Genomic DNA, 14,530 nt, shown 5'->3' with positions numbered 1-14,530 from the left:
GCCCAGTGCACCCAAAAAAATAACAAAACAAAAAAATGCTCCATCTTCATTAATGGAAGTTCTTACATAGGTAAGGGCGAGGCCACCTGGTGTTGCCACCTGGTGGCACCGCCCCCTTGTGACATCACAGATTGGTCCATACTTCTTTTTCAGGTGCGGAGAACGCTGTGATTGATGATGGATTTACATCGAGGGACACTGTTTTTTTAAAATAAAGGAATTGTCAAGAACTGTGTTTTTATTACTTTTTGGGTGAATGGGTAGGGGTACCCCATACTCATTCACATGGGAGGTGGAATATGGGGGCTCCCATGTTAAAGGAGGCTTCCAGATTCCGATAAGCCTCCCACCAGCAGACCCCCAGAATCACAGCCCAGGGTGGTGGACAAGTGAGTGGCAATTTTTTTTTTCATTCAGCTGTCAGTGGGGAAGCTCATTGACAGCTGATGACTTACTGGTTTTTAAAAATGCCACAGCCGGCTTCCCAGCCCCACTTCTTAACGGCTAGCTTTTAATGTGCCCTGATTGGGCAAAGCTTTGCAGTGCAGATTGCATTGCAGGGCTTTTGGTGTGGTGAACACCCACCAAACACTCTGCAAATTCAGGTGTTCAGCCTGAACTCATGCTCAGGCCGAACCGTTTGCCCAACACTACAAGCCACAAAAGCACCACACACCTACTCTGGCCCTTAAGGCTTAAAGTGATTCTATAGTCAGAACTTTTTTTAACTTAATGCATTCTATGCATTAAAATAGAAAACTTTCTGTGAGCAGCAGCCCACCCTCAGCCCCCTTAATACTTACCTGAGCCCCATCTTGATTCAGAGATGTTGCATGAGAGACTCAGTTGTCCGGGACTCTCCCTCCTGATCGGCTGAGACACAGCAGTAGGCACCCTTGGGTCTACCTGCTGTTAATTAAAGTCAGCAAACCAATGGGGAGAGAGAGGAGGCAGGGCCAAGCAGCGGCTCTGTGTCTGAATGATCTCAGATGCCCCCAGAGCAAGCTGTTTGCTGTGGGGGGGGGGGGTCGCTCGGGAGGAGGGAGGGGCCAGGAGCTCTGGCAAGGGACACCAGAAGAGGTGGATCTGGGTTGCTCTGTGCAAAACCACTGCACAGAGTAGATACAGTGCCTTGAATAAGTATTCATACCTTTTGATATTTTTCCACATTTTGTCATGTTACAACCAAAAGCATAAATGTATTTAATTGAATAAATATGTAAAGAATGTGGCGTGCATTTGTATTCAGCCCCCTGAGTCAATACTTTGTAAAACCTCCTTTCGCTGCAATTACAGCTGCAAATCTTTTTGGGGATGTCTCTACCAGCTTTGCACATCTAGAGAGTGACATTTTTGCCCATTCTTCTCTGCTCTGTCAGATTGGAGAGTGTCTGCCAACAGCAATTTTCAAGTCTTGCCACAGATTCTCAATTGGATTTAGCTCTGGACTTTGACTGGGCCATTCTAACACATTGATATGCTTTGATCTAAACAGGGGTCTCAAAGTCAAATTACCTGAGGGCCACATGACAAGTTGTCATATCCCATGGGGGCCACATGCAAACTTTCACACTTCAAAAACAACTACAAACTATATACAGTTGTAGTTACTGCTTGCTACCAGTCACTGCTTACTGCCAGATGCTTGGCAGTATTTGCTCTGTGTTAGATGAGCCGAGTTTGCTTTAAGTGAGTTAGCAGTTGAGACCCTAACAACAGCCTGAAGGTGGGCATCAGTTAGCCTAGACCTGGTTCTAGATTTATTAACCTCCCTGGTGGTATGATTATTTCAGATTTTAGGTGCTGAAAGCGGTACAATTATTTTGTATGAAAATTTGGCGTTTTATTTTGTAGTCCTGTAATTCTTAGGAATAACTCACTTAAATCTGTCCAAACCAGTCTAGTAGACATCCCGGGTATGATAAAGTTTGAAAAATGAAATCATAAATTATAATATAATAAATAACTATAAGTAATTATACCAAATAATAATATAACAATAATAACAATTATTCAATAATGTAATCAAATCAAAAACACTGAAATTTGCTCAGCTGCAGAATTGTCACTGTCATTACTTTTCAGTATTTGATGACGGATATCCCCGCAAATCGCTATCGCTCAATTCTGCGAGTGATTCTAATTTATTATCGCTGTTTTCAAACTGGTCTAAAACCATTTTTTAAGTAAAGGGAAAGTTTTGGTTTCTATGGACAATCTCCAGTTTCCAGGCATAAAGAACAGTTTTTATATTATAAAAACTGCATGCAGGGCACTGGGCAGACCACTGGGGACAAAGGGGATGTGAAATAATTACATACAGCAATGTAATGTGTAAGATTACATTATACTGTATGTAATGTGTGTGTTTCACTTTTTGAATTTGGCGCCGTTCTCCGTCCCCGTGCGTCTCAATGCTCGCAGGGAACGGAGCTCGGCTCCGTGATAGATCGAGGGGAGGACGGCTCGCTCGTACAGCGGGGGGACAAGGTAAATAACCTCTTCCTGGATTCAGCGATGCGGTCCCAAGTCTGGCTCGGGGTTACCGCTAATGGTACAAAATTTTCACCCCAAGCCAAACTCGGGAATACTGCTAGGGGGGTTAAAGCTCATAGTGGAGAATAATTTTTCACACAGGTATGTACTTACAAATAAGCACATGAAACGTTTAGCTCTGGAAACTCGCTCAAAAATGGAGCTATAATTTCTGTGTTTCCCTGTGCATCTCTGAACTTGGCTTTCAGGTCAGTGTTGCATTGCAGATCTACAAGTTCCATTTGCAGCACATTTGGAGCACTGTTCACATCAAAGGAAAATGGGTCTGCAAACATCTGGACAGTTGCATTGTGGATATTGAAGTCAGAAATTGCTGATCAAATTACTGTTGAAGGTTCTCTATGGCATTGACATACAGTATTTATTGATACAACGCACAGAAAGATCATCACTCTTTTCTTCAAATACAGACTGGAATGTTGGAAAATGGCTAAGTTTTTTGGGGGTAAACTGTGATTTCCATAATTGCAGCTTTAAGGTGAATGATTTCACATTATCAAAAGCCACAGTGACAAATTGGTTTGGGCCCTGCAGCTTCAGGTTCAGTTTGTTCAGCACCTATGTCATATCTACCAAAAATGCTAAGTCCATGATCCACTTGGGATCATCAAGTTCAGGAAAATCCAGTCTTCCATCCTTCAGAAATGTCTTGATTTCCTGCCTTAGTTTTAAAAAAAAAAAAAAAACCTCTTCGGGACATTGCCTCTGCTCAACCAGCATACCTCTGTAAAGTACAGGACATCACCATAAGCCGCTCCAATTTCCTCCAAAAAAACATGGTGGTGCTGTGAGCCCCTTGACCTGATGGAATTACAATATTTCACCACAACTGGCATAACATCATCAACTTTCAAGCATTTGCTGCAAAGTGCCTGTTGATGAATAATGCAGTGCAAAGCAAAAGTCGGATCTGCATTCTCTTCTTCCAGTTTTCGTTGTATCAGCGCCACTAGGCCATTTCTTTTCCCAGTCATTGATGGGGCACCATCTGTGATTATTCCAACTAATTTATCCCAAGGCAGGGCACCACGATCAATTACATCACAGAGATGCTGAAATATGTTGCTGCCTGTAGTCTGTCTATGCATTGCAATTAAACTGAGCAACTCTTCAGTCACTTCAAATTGGCCATTAATTCCTCTGACAAATACAGCAAGCTGAGCAGTGTCATTTGTATCAGTGCTCTCATCAAGAGCCAGCGAATAGAAACAGAACTTTGTTCCTTTATCGCACAATTGATCATATATGTCATCCAACAACTCACTGATCCTCTCTGCCACTGTATTTGCTGATAGGCTGATGTTTCTGAACAGACTTACTTTCTCAGGACAAAGGATATCGGGGACCTTTACCATGCAATATTTAAGAAACTACCTATAAGGGAATACCTATTGATATTACTAGTCAAAATCTAGTACCAATATGCTTAGGCTTGCATTTCAATAGGTTCAGAATTAAGACAAGCATACTGGCGTACGTGACATACTATGTACAAAGTAACGTGACTAGATGATTGATATCTGTATGTCCCTCCAGAGGGTCTATGCAAGATATTGATATCTTAGGAAAATATCTGCCTGTGTTTTCTTCTCTGAACATTGTTGAAAGACACAAAGCTAAGATAAGGACTGGTTACGCAAGAATATGGTCAGTCAGTAGATGTTGAAAATAACTGTCAGGAGATAACCTTTAACTTACATTTCAGGAAAGAACTAATGTCATGAGTTAAATTGTTGATGTATGTGAAACTCACTGGGCAGGGCTTTGTAAATACCATATAAAAGAAGGTCCACTTCCCATTAAACCCTGTAATCTTCACCACGTACAAATGGAGTGTATGTGTATTGATTATCCGCTGGCGTTAGGGACCTCCATTAAGCCACTCCAGCCTAGGCTATCCAGGGGAATCTAGAAGACGAACACCTTACAGTTTTGGTACCAGAAAGTGGGGTTTGCACAGGTAAGTCATATTTACACCTTTTGCCTCTTTTTATGGTAATTGGCGTTTATGCTTGACCTGTCCAAACAACCATTATAAGAAATTTAATTGTATATATATATATATAAACTGTGCCTTCGCAACGGACTAGGCTGGTCCCTTGGGGGGTGAAAAGGGTTCGCAGGTATTGAGGAGTCTGACTAGGTTGGTCCGACTATAAACTAAGAGAGGTATTGAGGAGTCTGACTAGGTTGGTCCGACTATAACCTAAGAGAGATATTTATGATTATATTCTAACACGGGAGGTATCATATACGCCCGTGACATAAGGATTGGCTAAATGGACGCCCACTTGAGAACTTTTAAAAGTGCACTATAAATAATGAAATGCATCATGATGTGATTACTTGATAATGTACATGAAAAATTTTAAAGCTGAAATCTTAAACCATAAAAATATGTCTGTTTCTCTTTAGGTGCAAGCGTAAGTATATAGAGTATTAACGTTGTATAAGATATAATTATATAGAGTGGATATCTGTTTGAATAAACCCAAATGTTGTTAAATGAATACAGAGTATTAAGAACCAGATTGTAGTGAGGTAGCACCTGCCTGTTCACACTGCACGCTAGGTTTATTTTTTCTTAGCATTTATGAAAGGTAGATTCTTTTGACCACTAGACCTACAGGCTTCTCTTGCAGACTTGGTGTAAGAGGGGTATATCCCGCCACCAGGAAAGATTTACCCTTCATCATATATTAAGGGTAAATCTTCATAGTTTTATATAAGTCCATCTGCCCCAAAAAAGATCAGGGATCCTACTCCCAGACCAGAGACCGGATTGTTGGACAAACCGGGTGTTATCACCTGTGTCCTGCCACTAGACACACACTACCCAAATTACTAGATGGGGAATTCTGCAGGCACCCAGCCCCAGAGTCCGGGAAAGGTGTCACCAATTGGGAATCCATGACCCTAATGGCCATGCAAACATATCCTGGTCCAGCTGTTGTTTATCTCCCGGACCAAGGTTGTTTTAATTGTGGACAGCAAGGACACTGGAAATCCCAGTGCCCTTATAGGACTGGACAGATTAGAGCAAGAGGCAGAGGCAGGGAATTTAACCCCCAGACCCGCCCACAGTATCCCCGTTATCCGCCATACCAGAACCCTCGTCAACCACTACCCCAATATCCTACACAGCCACAAATAATGCACCCTCAGGCCCCCAATAGACCACCACCCAGAATTCCTATGCAGTGGCCATCCAATCGGCAGCCACCACCCCAATAGGGATGCCTAGAGTATGTCCCTTCCCTCAGCCTAGTGTGTTACAATCCCTCATGGAGAAGTCTTCCTCAAGTTGTATTACATGTAGATGGACAACGTGTCTGCTTTTTGATAGACACTGGCGCCACCTCTAGTTCAGTGAACGATGAGATTTTAACACACCACAATGCACCGAGGGAAACTCTATTGGTATTAATGGGACACCTGTCACCCATCCCATCACTCCACCACTGACTGTAGCCACTCGAGAAGGACAGAAATTATGTACCCAAACTTTTGCCGTCTTGTTCTCATGCCCTGTGCCCCTTATGGGACGGGACCTCTTGGCACAACTGTGTATTACCATTAAGTTTAATAGAGAAGGTTCCCTTACAGCTAGTTCACCATTATGTGACTTACATGGCCCTAAGCGACATGCACACAGAGGCTTCTTTATGCTACTCCCCGCCTCTCTCGAAACACATGCTATCTGGGAGGAAAACAAAGGTAGCGTAGGTTTTATTAACTGTACGCCTTACTCGCCTCAGATGCGCCCTGACGCAGAAAACAATATCACAAACAATACCCCCTGCCCCCCAAAAAGACCCAAGGCATTGCCCCCCAGATCGATGACTACATATCTAAAGGTATCCTAAAACCAATCATTAGCCCCTGGAACACACCCATTTACCCTGTAAAGAAGGCCAGTGGCGAGTGGAGACTCGTCCAAGACCTCAGAGCAGTAAACAAACAAGTGATTCCCCTCCCACCCCTAGTCTCAGACATCACTTTTATTTTCTCATGCATACCGGCAGACTCTCTATGCTACACAGTAATTGATTTAGCGAATGCTTTCTTTAGCATTCCCATTGCAGAGGAAGCCCAACCTATGTTTGCTTTCTCCTGGGCCGGGGGCCAACTAACCTGGCAAGGGTATGTAGACAGTCCAGCCGCCTTCTCTATGGTACTCAACGAGACTGTCAAGTCTTGGACTTCTGAGCATGGGTCGGTACTAATACAGTATGTGGACGACCTGCTCCTGTGCAGTCGAACTGCTGAAGATTGTGCGGTCAATTCAACATCACTGTTACAACACCTAGCTCACGCCGGGCATCTAGCCTCAAGGAAGAAAATACAATGGTGCCAGCCACAGGTAGAATACCTAGGGTGCATTCTAAAGGAAGGGACAAGGCTAGTGTCCCCCAAACGTGCCGCAGCCCTTCGAGCTCTCAGTCCCCCAAAAGACAAAGCTGCCCTGCTCTCGTTCTTGGGTGCAATGGTATATTGCCGCCAATGGATTCCTGACTGTTCTCATTATGATAGTATCCTAAGAGAGGCTACTGGCTCGACAGCCCCTAAATTAATAGATTGGACTGAAGACAGACTACAAGCTTTTCAAGCTCTATTAAACAGTCTGTCATGTGCACCCGCCCTGGGATTGGTAGACTATGGTAAAGCTTTTCAGCTGTACTGTGTAGTTTCAGGGAAATCTTTTGCCGCGGTTCTCACACAACAACATGGAACAGGATACCGCCCGGTTTCTTACCTATCCAAGAAACTCCCTGTCCAGGTTCAAGGCATGCCGTCATGTCTCCAGAATTTAGCAGCCTGTGCTATGGCAGTACAGGACGCTAACAAACTGGTCTTGGGCCACCCAATTACACTTTTCACCACCCATTCTGTCACCCACCTCATACAGAACATGAACACCCAACACATGACCTCACAAAGGCTCAGCGGTTATGAGATTACCCTTATGAACACTGACAATCTATCTCTTAAATATGTTCCCGCTAGCAACCCTGCTGTCCGCCTCCTGCACTCCATGCTGCGTCTACCACAAGACCCAGACCAGCTTCATGACTGTGTGGAAAAAGTGGAATCCATCACATCCCCTAGACCTGATCTCACGGATACACCTATTATAGATGCGGAAGATGTTTTTGTGGACGGTAGTTGCTCCCGTCCCTCCGATTCCACCTTCCAAACAGGATATGCAATAGTCCAGTTGCCAAACAAGGTATTAGAAGCCAAACCACTGCCCCCCTCTTCGGCTCAGGTGGCTGAACTAGAAGCTCTCACTAGAGCCTGCATTCTATTCACTGATAAAAAGGTGAACATTTACACCGACAGTAGATATGCTTTCGGATTGGTGCATGACTTTGGTGTGATATGGGCTAATAGAGGTTTCAAAACCGCAGACAATAGACTAATTGCCAATTCCACACATATTATGGCTCTTCTCCAGGCCATCCTCCTTCCAAAGGAAGTGGCTATTGTCAAGGTAAAAGCCCATTCCTCGGACGACAGCAAAATATCCAAGGGTAACGCCCTAGCCGATAGAACTGCAAAGCAAGCTGCCGCCTCCTCCCCTAACCCCCCTGCCCCCACAACAGTTTTCTTTAAAGAACATTTCACTTCATCCAACTTCAAAACAATTGTAGCACAAATACAAACAATGGCCACAGACCAGGACGTTCATTTCTGGGTCGCTGCAGGATTGACCAAAGACCCCGAGGGTCTTTGGACAAAAGAGGGGAAGGTATTGGGAATACCTGAAGCAAGTTGCATTCTCATACTCTCATACCTCCATGGCCCAGGACACATAGGAGCTGCCCCTTTAACCAACCTGTATAACAAATCCTAACTTAACAAATCCTAACTCTGACATTAACATTTATTCCCAACAGGAAATGTACGTGAAAAATCTGGTAAGTATGCTTCATGAAACGAACGAACAAGTTTCTGTCACCTTCTCTCCTATTTCCACAGAGCCAACACACCCCTTCATCCCAGGAGATCAAGTGCTAGTCAAGCAACTGGCCCACAAAAAGAGGATCGGACCAATCTACTCTGGACCTTGGAAGGTTGAAAAGGTGTCCAGAACTGCGGTCCTGACTGACCTAGGAAACACCTGGATCCACGCCAGCAGGCTGAAAAAGTGCCCACCGCTTCCCACAACTCCCGACCCCCCACCTATTGAAGAAGAACCCGACCCACCCGAACAGCTACCGGAACTGCAAGAGATTCAGGAAGGCATTGGACAATTAACCCTTGAAACCCTACATGATAGCGAAGAAGAAGGACAAGCATAAGAACTTGTAGAAATGTTTTTACCTTCAGTGTCAGGGAAGGCTGTATGCCTCTGGGGAAGTCTGGTACTATTTGTATTCCTGCCCACATGGTTTATAGCCAACTGTATATATCATCCAGAAGACTTAGGTCTATTAAAAGGGATATGTGGACCACCTAAGATGAATAATACCCCCGGCCAAAGACATATTAGAAGTATTATACCCGTTAATGAGTCACCTAAGGGACTGACTGACAAGATGTTACTACTAAAATTCAAATATAGCTATGCTCAAAAATCCGGTTTTGAGAAATGCTGGATTTGCAGCAAGCTACATCCCAGTACAGCTAGAATCCCTCTCATGGCAGTCCCCTTGAATTTTACCCCCCTCCTTAATGGAACACCCCCTATTGTCCTAACGAATGTTACTAGGACCCTTCCAAATAAAACCCTCACTTTCCAAATTATAGGTAGAAGCCACTTCCCAGACTGGTGTTTCCGACTGGGAAACACCACAGATGGAGCCGAGGTTTGCAAACAAACAAAACTTAACATTTCAATGACATCGCTTAACAGTCCTTCTTTCTTCCATACTTCAGATCCCACCCTAAATGCCACCTTTTTAGACTTTCTTAGCTCCAGTACCAAGACTACAATACACCAATTAATGTCAATTCTGATGCTCTCTGGCCTTTCTGATACTCTTAGGAACGTGTTCCATAAACGGCCCCTAGCTCTAGGAAATACCACATATATATGCTGCGGCAAACTCTGTCACCCCTGGATCCCAACCAAACCCCAGGGGTGGTGTTACCTTGCAGCCCTGGTTCCTATCATGGGGGTATTAGGGGATAACAAGGGAAGTCACCTCCTTGAAGCTAGCATGCATCCTAGATATCCCCTTAGACACCGTAATAAACGAGAATTGTTTTTAGAAAAAGATATGGCCTGGGCATGGTTCCCTTCCTGGACAGGATGGGGAATTGACCTAATGAAAAGATTAAATAATTACACTGGCATAATTGATGAGATTCTGGAGGAAAATTCTGATGACATAACCAAACTAAATCTAGAAACTAGGGCAATTAGGAAGCAACTAGAACTACATGAGTTGGCTATAGAAAGTATGAGTGCAGCCCTTACTGGCCTCTGTGAGACTACTGAGGATTATGAGTGCTGTACCTGGATTCATAATACCAGCATCGAAGTCCCAGACTACTATGACATTATTGCCCAACACAGGGAAGAGGTAAATAAACTACAGAAAGAGGCAAGAAACATAGGAAAAAACTGGGATCCCTTCTCGAGCAGTTTTAGTTTTGGGGGATTAATATCTTGGCTCCGAAATGCTGCCATGACAATTGTCACTGTGATTCTCTTCATTCTATTTTTATATGCCTGTTATAAGATAATCAAATGTTTATGTAAAAAGGGAAACACGGCCGCTCCGAAGGATCTGAAACTCACTTCCATTGTTAAGGATCCAACGGTATGGTATAAAAACCAAGAGCACAAGGGTTCGGAGTATGAAGCCTGTGCTATTAAATTAGAAAAGGAATGATCATTATGTAAATCACAGAATGATCAAAGGGAGGATTATAAGGGAATACCTATTGATATTACTAGTCAAAATCTAGTACCAATATGCTTAGGCTTGCATTTCAATAGGTTCAGAATTAAGACAAGCATACTGGCGTACGTGACATACTATGTACAAAGTAACGTGACTAGATGATTGATATCTGTATGTCCCTCCAGAGGGTCTATGCAAGATATTGATATCTTAGGAAAATATCTGCCTGTGTTTTCTTCTCTGAACATTGTTGAAAGACACAAAGCTAAGATAAGGACTGGTTACGCAAGAATATGGTCAGTCAGTAGATGTTGAAAATAACTGTCAGGAGATAACCTTTAACTTACATTTCAGGAAAGAACTAATGTCATGAGTTAAATTGTTGATGTATGTGAAACTCACTGGGCAGGGCTTTGTAAATACCATATAAAAGAAGGTCCACTTCCCATTAAACCCTGTAATCTTCACCACGTACAAATGGAGTGTATGTGTATTGATTATCCGCTGGCGTTAGGGACCTCCATTAAGCCACTCCAGCCTAGGCTATCCAGGGGAATCTAGAAGACGAACACCTTACACTACCCTTCAGTAAATGTCTTTCCAGCTTTTGCAACTTGCTCACACACCACATAGCTAGCCTCAGCCGCTGCGTCACATTCCTTTATTTCACGCTTAAAGAGATTTTGCTGCATGGACAGTGCTTTCTGAAGTTGGCCAATTTGTCTCTCTTTTTCTTTTCCCTCATAATTTGCACAGTGATCAGCATGTTTAGTATTATAATGATCAGCATGTTTAGTATTATAATGCTGCTTAAAGAGGAAGTAAACCCTGATGGGTTTACTTCCTCATTGATTCCCTGCAAAGGTAAAGCATAATGGACTACTATGCATCGCATAGTAGTCCATTATGTGCCACTTACCTGACACAGGAGCCAGCGAAGTCACCGCTGTCCCCTGTAATTCCGATGGTCCATCTTCTTGGTGAGTCTCCGTGGGTCTCGCTGCTCCGGCGCTGTGATTCGCCAGAGCAGCGATGACGTCACTCCCGCGCATGCGCACGGGAGCCGACACTCGTGGCATATCGCCGCGATCTGCGGCTTACCCAGTGCGCTGTCTATAGGTTTAGGAGATATTTCTTGGACCTACAGGTAAGCCTTAATCTAGGCTTACCTGTAGGTCAAAGTGGTTTGTAAGGGTTTACAACCACTTTAAGGTTATAATCTTTAAGAACAGCAACCTTTTCATTGCAGATCAGGCAAGTAGCCATCTTATTAAACTCCACAAAAAAATTATCACTTGTCCACCTCTCTTGAAATTTCCTCTGCTCAGCATCAACTTTTCTTTTAGATTGAACAGACATTATGGTGTATTGCAAGGTCAAAGACTGTCCACTTCCAGATGTAATTTGCATTGTGCAATACAAACTAAGTATATAATTAAAAAGAAAAAAAGATGTCAGTAATCACTGCGTGTCATATGTTATCATTACACAATGTGTGTGAGTGTGTATATAGTGTGTATAGTGTGAGTGTGTGTGCTGAGCTTACAGTTCCCCTTCTGAGAAATATTAACTCCCAGTACTGGTGCCAGTACTGGTATATTATTAGCAGATGCATTGTTAAACCATAGCACTGGTGTTAGCAGTTGCATTATTAAACCCTATCAGTGGTGTCAGCAGATGCATTATTAAACCATAGCACTGGTGTCAGCAGTTGCATTATTAAGCCCTATCAGTGGTGTCAGCAGTTCCCTTATTAAACCCTATCAGTGGTGTCAGCTGACACATTATTAAACCTAGTACTGGTGTCAGCAAACACATTATTAAACCCTAGCACTGGTGTCAACAGATGCATTTTTAAACCCAGCACTGGTCAGCAGTCGCACTGTTAACCCCCAGCATTACCCCTACACTGTGCAAATAGCCCCCACACTGCACAAATATCACCCACACCCCATAACTACCCCCTACACTGCAGAAATAGCCCCCCCCCACACTCCATAACCCCCCCCCCCACACACAAATTTCAACCCCAGTCACCCCACTAAGGACTTTTCTCAGCCTCAGTGTGATGGCTCATTCACCTCTCCTCCTGGCAGTCAGCAGGTGGCCTGATCTTCTGCCCCCGAGTCCTCTCCTCGTGGCAGGGCACCCCAAGAATGACACACTCTTCCACCCTGAGGTGGCAGCAGGACCCTGGATCCAGGGCTCTGTTCAATCATCAGTGCCTAGTGCCCGGGCGATGGGTGGATCCTCCCTCCATTCTGTTCTCTCTCTGTGCTGTGTCTGTCTCCAGCTGGGCTGCAGCAGCATGCGGCGGAGAGGACACAGGAGATGGAGAGATAAAGCTCTTCGGCTCCTCCCCCCTGCGGCGCCTGGGTCGGCCCTGCTTGCAGACCATTTGTAACCGTTCCACAGGCCGCAAATGGCCCACGGGCTGGTACTTTGATACACCTGATCTAAACCATTCCATTGTAGCTCTGGCTGTATGTTTAGGGTTGTTGTTCTGCTGGAAGTTGAACCTCCACCCCCAGTATCAAGTCTTTTGCAGACTCTAACAGGTTTTCTTCTAAGATTGCCCTGTATTTGGCTCCATCCATTTTCCCATCAACTCTGACCAGCTTCCCTTTCCCTACTGAAGAAAAGCATCCCCACAACATGATACTGCCACCACCATGTTTCAGGATGATGTGCAGTGTTCGATTTCCACCACACATAGCGTTTTGCTTTTAGGCCAAAACATTCAATTTTGGTCTCATCTGCCCAGCGCACCTTTTTCCACATATTTGCTGTGTCCACCGCATGGCTTCTCACAAACTGCAAACGGGACTTCTTATGTCTTTCTTTCAACAATGACTTTCTTCTTGCAACTCTTCCATAAAGTCCAGATTTGTGGAGTGTAGGACTAATAGTTGTCCTGTGGACAGATTCTCCCACCTGAGCTGTGGATCTCTACAGCTCCTCCAGAGTTGCCATGAGCCGTTTGGCTGTTACCTAATTAATGATCTCCTTGCCCGGCCTGTCAGTTTAGGTGGACGGCCATGTCTCAGTAGGTTTGCAGTTGTGCCACACTCGTTCATTTTCAGATGATGGATTGCACAGTGCCCCGTGAGATGTTTTTTTTTATAACCTAACTCTGCTTTAAACTTCTGCATAAGTTTATCCCTGACCTGTCTGGTGTGTTCCTTGGTCTTCATGATGCTGTTTGTTCACTAAGGTTCTCTAAGAAACCTCTGAGGGATTCACAGAACAGCTGTATTTATACTGAGATTAAATTACACACAGGTGGACTCTATTTACTCTATTACGAATTAGGGGCCTTCTGAAGGCAATTGGTTCCACTAGATTTTAGTTAGGGGTATCAGAATAAAGGGGGCTGAATACAAATGCACGTCACACTTTTCACATATGTATTTGGAAAAAATTTGGAAAACCAGGTATCATTTTCCTTCCACTTCACTATTATGTGCCACTTTGTGTTGGTCTATCACATAAAATCCGAATAAAATACATTTACGTTTTTGGTTGTAACATGACAAAATGTGGAAAATTTCAAGGGATACTTTTTCAAGGCACTGTAAGTATAGCATGTTTGTTATTTTTTATCACTTTCTGACCAGCCGCCTCAGTTATACTGCGGCAGGCTGGCTCTCCTGGGTGAGGCGTCGTAGCTGTAAGTCAGAGGCGCACGCGCACCCGGCACCCCCCGCGGTGACCGGATTTGCTTCAGAACCAGACATGTCACCACTGATATCCACTTCCCCAAAGGGGGGAATGGAGCATCCGATCAGGTCCGTCTGAAAAACTGACAGGCAGACCTAATCAGAAAGCCTGTGCGAAAGAGGCCTTACTGAAAATGTAAAAGTGATAGTGTAGCTTTGTGTAAGATTTTTTTTACGTATTTTGTGGTTTCTAAAATCCAAATAATTTATGAACATATTCAGTTATGTATAGCAGGAAGGTTAAAAGTGGTAGTAAACTCCGCTTTTTATTTTGTACCTACATGTACCATACAGTGGTGTGAAAAAGTGTTTGCCCCCTTCCTCATTTCCTGTTCCTTTGCATGTTTGTCACACTTAAGTGTTTCGGAACATCAAACCAATTTAAACAATAGTCAAGGA

At 43.9% G+C, this 14,530-nt stretch overlaps 1 protein-coding gene and 1 long non-coding RNA gene across 2 annotated transcripts; both read left to right on the top strand.

The window, feature by feature from the left end:
• The first annotated feature begins 3,937 nt into the window (after positions 1-3,937).
• LOC143930117 (uncharacterized) lies at positions 3,938-11,873 on the top strand. Its single transcript, XR_013262715.1, has 2 exons — positions 3,938-4,516; positions 8,539-11,873. It is a non-coding gene; the product is annotated as an uncharacterized LOC143930117 (long non-coding RNA).
• Positions 4,526-11,873, top strand: LOC143930116 (uncharacterized). Its single transcript, XM_077454120.1, has 2 exons — positions 4,526-4,699; positions 4,746-11,873. Exon 2 carries the CDS (start codon positions 6,656-6,658, stop codon positions 8,411-8,413), a length of 1,758 nt encoding a protein of 585 aa, XP_077310246.1. The 5' UTR covers positions 4,526-4,699; positions 4,746-6,655; the 3' UTR covers positions 8,414-11,873.
• Positions 11,874-14,530: the final 2,657 nt, after the last annotated feature.

Source organism: Lithobates pipiens, unplaced genomic scaffold, assembly GCF_037356315.1.
Source record: "Lithobates pipiens isolate NorthernLeopardFrog02 unplaced genomic scaffold, aLitPip1_a1.2 Scaffold_25, whole genome shotgun sequence".
Taxonomy (NCBI): domain Eukaryota; kingdom Metazoa; phylum Chordata; class Amphibia; order Anura; family Ranidae; genus Lithobates; species Lithobates pipiens.
The sequence above is the reverse complement of the archived record's forward strand: the minus strand, read 5'-3'. Positions and strand labels throughout refer to the sequence as shown.

Bases quoted from the DNA above. Each gene is read 5' to 3' on its own strand.
- LOC143930116 (XM_077454120.1), top strand. From the start codon at position 6,656: ATGTTTGCTTTCTCCTGGGCCGGGGGCCAACTAACCTGGCAAGGGTAT.